This window comes from Neofelis nebulosa, chromosome 15, assembly GCF_028018385.1.
Source record: "Neofelis nebulosa isolate mNeoNeb1 chromosome 15, mNeoNeb1.pri, whole genome shotgun sequence".
In the NCBI taxonomy this organism is placed as follows: Eukaryota; Metazoa; Chordata; class Mammalia; order Carnivora; family Felidae; genus Neofelis; species Neofelis nebulosa.
Window position 1 is genome coordinate 71,556,216 of NC_080796.1, and position 8,902 is coordinate 71,565,117.

The 8,902-nt window shown below is 50.8% G+C and overlaps 1 protein-coding gene across 1 annotated transcript; it reads left to right on the forward strand.

Moving 5' to 3' along the window:
- Positions 1-543: 543 nt before the first annotated feature.
- Positions 544-2,331, forward strand: LOC131496007 (C-reactive protein-like). The gene is made up of 2 exons (XM_058701120.1): positions 544-700; positions 1,293-2,331. Exons 1-2 carry the CDS (start codon positions 637-639, stop codon positions 1,898-1,900), a joined length of 672 nt encoding a protein of 223 aa, XP_058557103.1. The 5' UTR covers positions 544-636; the 3' UTR covers positions 1,901-2,331.
- Positions 2,332-8,902: the final 6,571 nt, after the last annotated feature.

The window sequence follows — 8,902 nt, forward strand, 5'->3', positions numbered from 1 at the left end:
TCTGTCTCTGTCTCTGTCTCTCTCTCAAAAACTAGTAAACATCAAAAAAATTTTAAAAAGGGTATAAACAAATTCATGTTAAGTTTTCTCTTACAGCATCATAAGCATATTTACGTGTTGTAGCATAAAATTCACAACCGCCGTTGTAAACGGCTGTCCATTCTGTTCAATGGATGTGGATCTACACCATCTGTTTAAACATGCCCACAATTTTCTAAGTTGTGGTTGTCTTTGTGAATAAAGCCTCCTCCACCCCCTCAAGCCACCTCACCCCCACCCCGCCCGATATTCTAGAATGGATTTCCCCGGAATGGATTTCCAGGATGTGACTGTTTTAGTTCACCAAGCACTGCCACCCAGCACTGTTGGAGAACCAGCAGGCACCGCAGCGTCGCTAATAAATAACCCACATTGATCTCTCATTTTGCAATTTATCTTGGTTTATTTGCTCTTCGGGCTTTGATTCATGGCACCAGAGGGCAATTTTGGAGAATCATTTACCCATCAGCTGAAGTCACTGTGACTGTGGCTCATAAAAGTTCAAGCAGAGCAGACCAGAGATGGGGATCCCAGCTGCCAATACTTTTTCCACGACGAGAACCCAGATTCCGGGCCCGGGGACGGCGGGGCGGAGACATGGACAAGTTGTCACTGTGTTTCCTGGTCGTCATCGGCCTCCCTGGAGCTTTTCTCCAAAGCGGTAAGCGCGGCTCTGGATGGTCGCTGAGTTCTCGTCTCCCGGCCAGACTGTGTTAAGGCCATGGGGAAAATGGCCAGTGCGGGGAAGGGGTGGTGGTCTGGGGAAGAGGGCAGTCTGGTTTCTAAATCCACATAGTGACAGAATACAGCTTCGTGGCCTAACAAGCTGTTAAAAGAGAGACCACAGGCCCTCATGGAATCACTTGTGTTAAGCCCCACCCACATCGGCAAACCGAGACTGACTACCTCACCTGATTTCAGTGCCAGCCTCCCCCTGGAATACAATCTTTAACTGGTCAATCGGTTGGCAAGCTGGTCAGCACTAACGAGGTTAATTCGCCTGAGAGCAGCCCTTCCTCCCCCATAGGACGGTGACCCTGCTTGAAGTAATCTACCCCTTGCTAGAAACTTTCTCTCCCTGAACCTTCTACCCTGTAGTTCTCAGAGCTCCTTTCTTTCTGCTGGAAGGGATGCTGCCCAATTCATGAACCAGGGAATAAGGCCAATTAGATCTTTAAATTTACTCCTCTGAATTTTGTTTTTTAACGTAACTCAACTGCCGCCATTTTCTCTCTCTCTTTTCTATCCCACAGACATGCAAAAAAAGGCCTTTGTGTTCCCCATAGAGTCCGATAAGTCCTTCGTAACCCTGTTTGCTCAGGTCCAGGAGCCATTGAAGGCTTTCACCGTATGCCTGCGAGTCTATACCGCCTTGACCCGCCCATATAGCCTCTTCTCTTATGCCACCAGGACACAGAGCAATGAGATCCTCCTCTTCAAGAACAAGAGTGGAGTATACAGCGTATCTGTGGGTGGCTCGGACGCCTACTTCAAGGCTCCGGAGAAGTCTTATGCACCAATGCACTTCTGCATCAGCTGGGAGTCCAGCTCAGGGATTGTAGAGCTCTGGGTGGATGGGAGGCCCATGGTGAGGACGAGTCTGAAGAAGGGATACACTGTGGGGGCAGGAGCAAGCATCATCCTGGGGCAGGAGCAGGATTCCTTTGCTGGCAACTTTGATACGAACCAGTCCTTAGTGGGAGACATTGGAGAGGTGAACATGTGGGACTTTGTGCTGTCACCAGTCGAAATAAACTCCGTCTACAATGGTAAGGCCTTCAGCGCTAACGTCCTGAACTGGCAGGAGCTGAACTACGAAGCACAAGGTGAAGTGTTCGTCAAGACCCAGCTGTGGACCTGAGACCTTCTGTCAGTCCCGGAGCTGCCTCCTGGGGGTGGGGGGCGGGGTCACACCTCACATGGCCCTCGTTCGATCCGGCTCTGAGGGGGGACCCCTACACACGTGGGGGGGCCGTGTTTCCCTCTGCCTCCTCCACTCTGTTTTCATCAGCACAAGGGACAGCGCCGGGCAGAGGGGCTGTTCAGGACCACACCACCTGACCTGGGGGAGGGGCGCCTGGGTGGCCCAGTCCTTTGAGGGTCCGGCTCTCGGTTTCGGCAAAGGTCATGATCTCATGGCTTTGTGGGTCGGAGCCCCACGGCGAGCTCTGCGCTGACAGTGTGAAGCCGGCTTGGGATTCTCTCTCTCTCTCTCTCTCTGCCCTTCCCCCGCCTCGCACTTGTCCGTGCCTCTCTCCAATAAATAAATAAATAAACTGAAAAGAACATCTGCTTTGCGGGACCGTCGATGTTTTTAAAGTTCTCCAAGCGAGTCCAGTGTTTGGTCAAGATGGAGAGCCATGCATTTTAAGTGTCTCTAGGAGGAAGTGAGCCAACTTTTGTGTTTTTTTCTCCCGGAAGACGGCATATGTTTACCTGAGGTCCTGCCAACATTTTAATTTCCTTTTAAAGGCAAACCCACCCCATTTTATTGTGCTTTCATGAGTTATCTGCATAACCCAGGAAGAAAATTTTTCCAGTGTTCTGACCCCCCCGCCCCCCCATCCATCAGGATGTGGTCACTGAAATTTAGAATTCTCTCTAATTATTTAATCCTTTGAATTTGAAGGTTTAAAAAGCTAAAGAGAAACGTTTTGTTGTCGTTTCTGTTTAATTTGTTCTTTTTTCCTCAGGACCACCAGTTTTCCTCGTGTGATATTTCCATTATTTTGCCTTCTCATTTATCATCGCCCAGACTTCTCTGAACCTACGTGCTTTGTCCTTATAATAGGAGCTTTTATTTTTTTAAGGCTTTCCTCCACATCAGTGATTTCTTTTGCTGTAAGGCATATTGGGATCCCCGCGACTTCTAATGCCACTGAAGATCCCGCAGTGCTCGCTGAGTTTGTCTGGAACCCCTTCTTGGGTTTAGTATGTTCTCTCAACTCTCATCCTTTCATTGGGTCCCCGTTTTCTTCAGTTTGCTTGAGGGCTTGATGCCTAAAACTTTCCGAATTTCCCTGTCATTAATCTTTTTGGAATAAATCTTTTCCATGCCTTACATACTGGTCTTTCACCTCTTAGTGTTTTTCCACCATCCGGCAGCTCAAAGCCAGCGTGAGGGGTGAGTTCTTGAGCCCCTCCTGCTCGGCTGGCCACAGGGAGACCCTGACAGCTTCAGCAGGCCACCTGGGGACTCCTTATCATGTGACAGCCTGCAGCTCCCCTTCCAAGTGACTGTCGCCTCCACCAGGTTCTGCCAAGCGTCTCGTAGGTGTGCGTTTTCAGTTATTTGTGTCATTTCCCTATCTGCGGAATGACCGGGAATGCTGGAGAGGACACGGGTGACAATAGCAGCTTGATCCTGCAAGACCGGGTCTCGGTTCTTCTGGAGAGGGTCCTAGGCTGGGGAAGCTTCCATTTCCCTCTGACCTGCTCCTCCTTTCGGGGAGAGGAGCGGCTTGTGCGGGCTTGTCCCAAACCTGACATCCACTGGTCCACAGCTCAGGGGTCAAGTTTCCTGTGCACGTGACCGCTCTGTCTGGGGCTCTGGGACCTTTCCTTCTCCACCAGGTGGGAAGTAAATAGAGATTCTCGTTTCTGTTCCGTCTGGAAGCTTAGATCTGGGGGAGGGGGGCGTTCAGGAAGGTCCCAGGGGCATTCTCTGCCAGCCACAGGTCTGGTGCCGTGATTCTTATTTAAGTCCCGTCTCTGTCTTTCGGTTCCTTTAGAGCGTGCAGGGAGGAGATAAGCCTGTCCCCTCAGAGCCGTAAATGCCACAAAGAGAGAAGGAAGCTCCCAGGTCGAGAGGTCTGTACTTTCTGCACCTATAGCAGCAGGAAGGGGGCCTGGCAGGGCTCCAGACCCAGTAGAGCCGTAACCGAAGAGGGGACCATCTCTCACAGGCAGCCGGGCATCCGCTGCCTCTGGGGACAGGGCTTACACCTGGGGCCAGCTCAGACTTGCCCAAGAGTTTCAACTCTGGACATTGCAGTGCCCCCCAGGGGCTGGGGCAGATTCACCTCAACACCTACAGAGTCCTGGTGCCTGGGTCTTTGGCCTTTGCATCGTGGGTACCAAGCACTGATGGGCAGAACTAGGTTCTGTTCCTCTCAAGATGCTTTACTCATGTTCAGGGTCAAGGAGGGTCTATTGAAGGTCTCATCTGTACCTTTATAGGGGCCACTGCAGTTTCTTAAAGCCCCCGCCCCTTTCATCCAGGGTTTCACGAGACCACATGAGCTCATGCCCTGGTTCCATATCTTGTTGGGCAAGTTGTTTAAGATGTTTTATTCTGCGGATTTCCTCATCTTCCGAATGGGGATAATGTAGGGCCTCCTTCCCTGGCACACGGCTAGGGCTCCATGACCGTCATCTCTGATTTGCTGGTAATACTGTTCATTGGATCACGATGGTGGGTTTCAAAGATCCAGGCTCTGGGTCAGAGACCCCGTAGGTTGAAGGGATCCAGCAAAGGACAGATGCCCAAGAAGGGGGTCTCCGGCTCTGAGGGGGGACGTGTCAGCTTGCCACGGAGACCAAAGTCATGGACATGATTACAAACTTAAGGGACAAGGGGCACATTTGGAAGGACTGTCCTTGGGATGCTGTGGTTTCAGGAAACACGTTCAAAAGCAGAACAGAGGACGGTGAGAGGTGAAGAGACTTCCGAATTTGGCAGAAAACTCTCACTCGGATTTTTAGGAGGACATCAGAAACGTCGGGATGAGGCACTCAACTTAAGAAGACAGGCTTCATGCTAGACAGAAACCACCGGGAAAGGAGAGGGGTTCTGTGACCCGTCCTGTGGGCTGCAGGACAGAAGGACAGGGTTGGTGGGCAGCTGGTTGCTGCTCTCACAGCTCAGGGCAGGCTGGCTTCAAAGGACAGAGGGGCCACCAAGGAGGAGGGAGATGTCACAGGGAGCCGCACAACCTCAAATTTCCCGGCCACAGAGGTGACGAGACAGGCGTCTCTGTCACTAAACAGCCCATCACGTTGGGCCAGGAAACTCTAACCTGAGGACAGGAGGTGGCTGGGGAGGTGCTGGGGCCGGAGGACACGGGAGACCCTAGAGCGAGGGTGCTGGCCGCGAAGTCGCCGACCCTTTCTTTGCTGGAAGGTTGGGCCCAAACAAGAAGCTTCTCCACACAGGTTTCCCTCTTGCCATTCAGCACAGAGAACGATCCTTCCAGATGTAAACGAGAGCCGCCCCCTCCTGCGGCCCCTAGAACATACTGGAACCCTCCCCCTGGCCCTCAGGGCCCTGTGTTTTCTTTTTTTTTTTTTTTTTTTTTTTTTTTTTTTAACGTTTTTTATTTATTTTTGGGACAGAGAGAGACAGAGCATGAACGGGGGAGGGGCAGAGAGAGAGGGAGACACAGAATGGGAAACAGGCTCCAGGCTCCGAGCCATCAGCCCAGAGCCCGACGCGGGGCTCGAACTCACGGACCGCGAGATCGCGACCTGGCTGAAGTCGGACGCTCAACCGACTGCGCCACCCAGGCGCCCCAGGGCCCTGTGTTTTCTGACCTGTCTCCCTCCTGCCATTTTGCCTGTTCCTCCCCCCCCCACCCCCCCCACCCCCCCCCCCCAACAAACGTGTGCCCGATGGCAGCCATGTGGCATCACGGGGCTCGGATGCACGGGACCGGCTGGAAAACCACAGGAACGGGAGCGAAAGAACCACACTCACATCAGATCCAGTCTCGTCGCCTGGGGCTTCCTTCACAGCGGGTGTACATGCGCCCGACGTGCGTGGACCCGGAGCTGGCACTTGCTTTGTCCAGAGCCTCACGGGGCAGGTTCCACATCACTCGCTTTCCTGCTCCATTAGGACTTGCGGATACCACTCTCGGAAAAAGAAAAGAAACCTGGGGGTGCGGGTTTCCTTGCGTCCTCTCCCCCTAGATCGCAAATTCTACGAGAGCAGCTGCGTCATTACCCAGCTTCTAGAGGGGTGTGGCTTCTAATACGTCCTCAATAAATATTTGACGAATTCGTTAATTCCGGAGAAGGCGGACGCAGGGAAGAAACGGCTTGGATGCCACTGAGGAGGGAGAAATGGATGCCTGGAGTGGGAACTTGGGAGGCCACAATTTTGCTCACGGAATGCTCTGCTGTAAGTGTGTGACAGCCTGCTTCTCAGAGAGGGGACGGGCGGCCAGAGTCTGCATTGGATTCCAAATGACACTTCCGGGGATAAAGCAGGTAGGGAAACGGGAATTAAACAATTATTAAGAATAGGGGCGCCTGGGTGGCTCGGTCGGTTAAGCATCTGACTCTTGATCTCGGCTCAGGTCGCGATCTTGTGGTTTCATGAGCTCAAGCCCTGCGTCAGGCTCTGTGCTGATGGCACGGAGCCTGCTTGGGATTCTCTCTCCCTCTCTCTCTGCCCCTCCCCTTCATTCAAGGTATAAGGAAGGGGGACAGAATACGCCGCCTCAGAATACGCCTCTGTGGCATATCGGCTATGTTGAGCTGGTTATTTTTAAGAAACAACAAGCAGAGGAGGCACTCTGAAAACCGAGTCCAAGTGACCCTGTTGTAAGAGACATTTGCATTTGTAAGGGAAATCGCCGTTTGTAAGGGTGTCCCCCTTTCTGTACCAGGAGGAGGAGGAAGGGGACACCACCTTTAGAACCTCTTATCAGTTTGGGGCGCCTGGGTGGCGCAGTCGGTTAAGCGTCCGACTTCAGCCAGGTCACGATCTCGCGGTCCGTGAGTTCGAGCCCCGCGTCAGGCTCTGGGCTGATGGCTCGGAGCCTGGAGCCTGTTTCCGATTCTGTGTCTCCCTCTCTCTCTGCCCCTCCCCCGTTCAGCTCTGTCTCTCTCTGTCCCCCCCCCCAAAAAAAAAAAAAAAAAGAACCTCTTATCAGTGGAGAAGGGCAGGATGATTCACATCTGCTTAACGATCTCACACTTATAACAGTCTTGTGCCTGTTACGCTAACATTTTTCCGGGCAAGCTCACGTTCCTTTGGGACGGTCAGCCATCTTGCCAGGTAATCTGCAATTTGATGGAAGGATAAGACCCTTGTTCTCCTGCGGGTGAGTTTGAGAGCGGGAACGGGATATATCCTAGAGTAGAGAGCTTCTAGAATTGTAAGGTGGTCTCATTTGTTGTTCATTCCACCCACCAGGTGACCCTGCCCTTTAGCTCCCCCGCCCTGCCCACCCGGCCTAAGTATTTCTTTTTTCCGGAAGTGAGACTAGGGGACGAGGGTGTGGAAGGGAAAGCTTGGTGATTGGCCTGTCTCCACTTCCTGTTACCAGCTCTTCTCAGGGGAGGCACCCGCTCTGTATGAGGCGGCTGCTTAAGGCTGGTGCTGGTACGGAGAGGGGCAGTCATCCTCCCAGGGCAACATGGGGACGAGAATAAGGGGCCTACGTGGATGACTGCTTCCTGACACTCCCCCACTTGTGGGGCCTGGCTCCTTTTGGCTGGAAACTTCTTCTTTTCTTTCACACTGGGGTGATCAGTCACCTCATCTTCTGAACCACTTCTCCCTTTTTTTTTGTCCCGGAATCCAGCGGTCTTCCTCACATTCTGGTGGCTTCTCCAGTTTGGTTCAAAGGAAGGAGCCCCACGTCCACACCAGTTTGTCATACCCTACAGAACTGTCAATCTCTTGAGGAAGAAACTTAATAGTAGAGTGACAAGATCCATATGAAGGAAAGAGGAGCATTATTGAAGGACAAGACATGAATAAATTGGAAAGATGTGTCATATTCCTGGATGGGGAGGCTTCATATGATAAAATCTCGATCATTCCAAGGATGTCAATCATTCCAAAAGTAATATATAAATTTAATTTAATTTGAATAAAATTTCCAGCTTATTTTAATCAAAAGAAATAAATCTGAAATTGACCTTGAAGAAGAAATGTGTGAAGAATAAATGGCAAGGAATTTTTGAAAAAGAAAAAAAAATAGCGAAGGGAACTTGTTTTTTTTTAATAGAGAGCAGAGCTTATGATCTCTAATGCCACTAGACTCAAATCAATATGGCATTTGGATAGGAATCGATGATAGACCGATGGAACACTAATAAGAACCCTGAGACAGATCCGGGAATATATGGAGAATAGAGATACGTTTCGGTGCAGAAGAGGCAGCTCAGCAGTAATTGACGTTGGAAGGCCGTCTATCCATTTGAACTAAAATAAAGTGAAGTCTTAATTTTGTGCAATATACAAAAACAGACACCTGAAGGGCTAAGTCTTTATATACGAAACCACAAAACACCAAAAAATGTTGAACATTTTAGGGAAACATGTAAAATCTCAAGGTCCTGGAGACTTTTCTGAGCAATGCAGGAAATCTATGGCTACGGAAAAGCCCTACTACGACCAAAGTCACTGTAAACAACAACAAATACCAAATGAGAAACTAGGAGAATATTCTCTCTCCTCTCTTTTTCTGTGTGTGTGTGTGTGTGTGTGTGTGTGTATGTGTGTGTGTCAGAGGGGTAATATCTTTAATATACTAAAATGGCTTACAAATAGATAAGAAAATCAATTAGGTGGGCAGTGGGTACATATGACAGGACAGTCACAGCACAGAAATTGGAGATGACCAGGAAAGATCTGAAATGACACTGCACCATACCTGCAACCCATGAAATGCAATTTAAAGACAATAATAGGGGGCGCCTGGGTGGCTCAGTCGGTTGAGCGTCCAACTTTGGCTCAAGTCACGATCTCACGGTCCGTGGGTTCGAGCCCCGCATCGGGCTCTGTGCTGACAACTCGGAGCCTGGCTCCTGCTTCAGATTCTGTGTCTCCCCTCTCTCTCTGCCCCTCCCCTGCCCACGCTCTGTCCCCAAATAAACACTAAAAGTAATAATAAAAAAAAATAAAGAC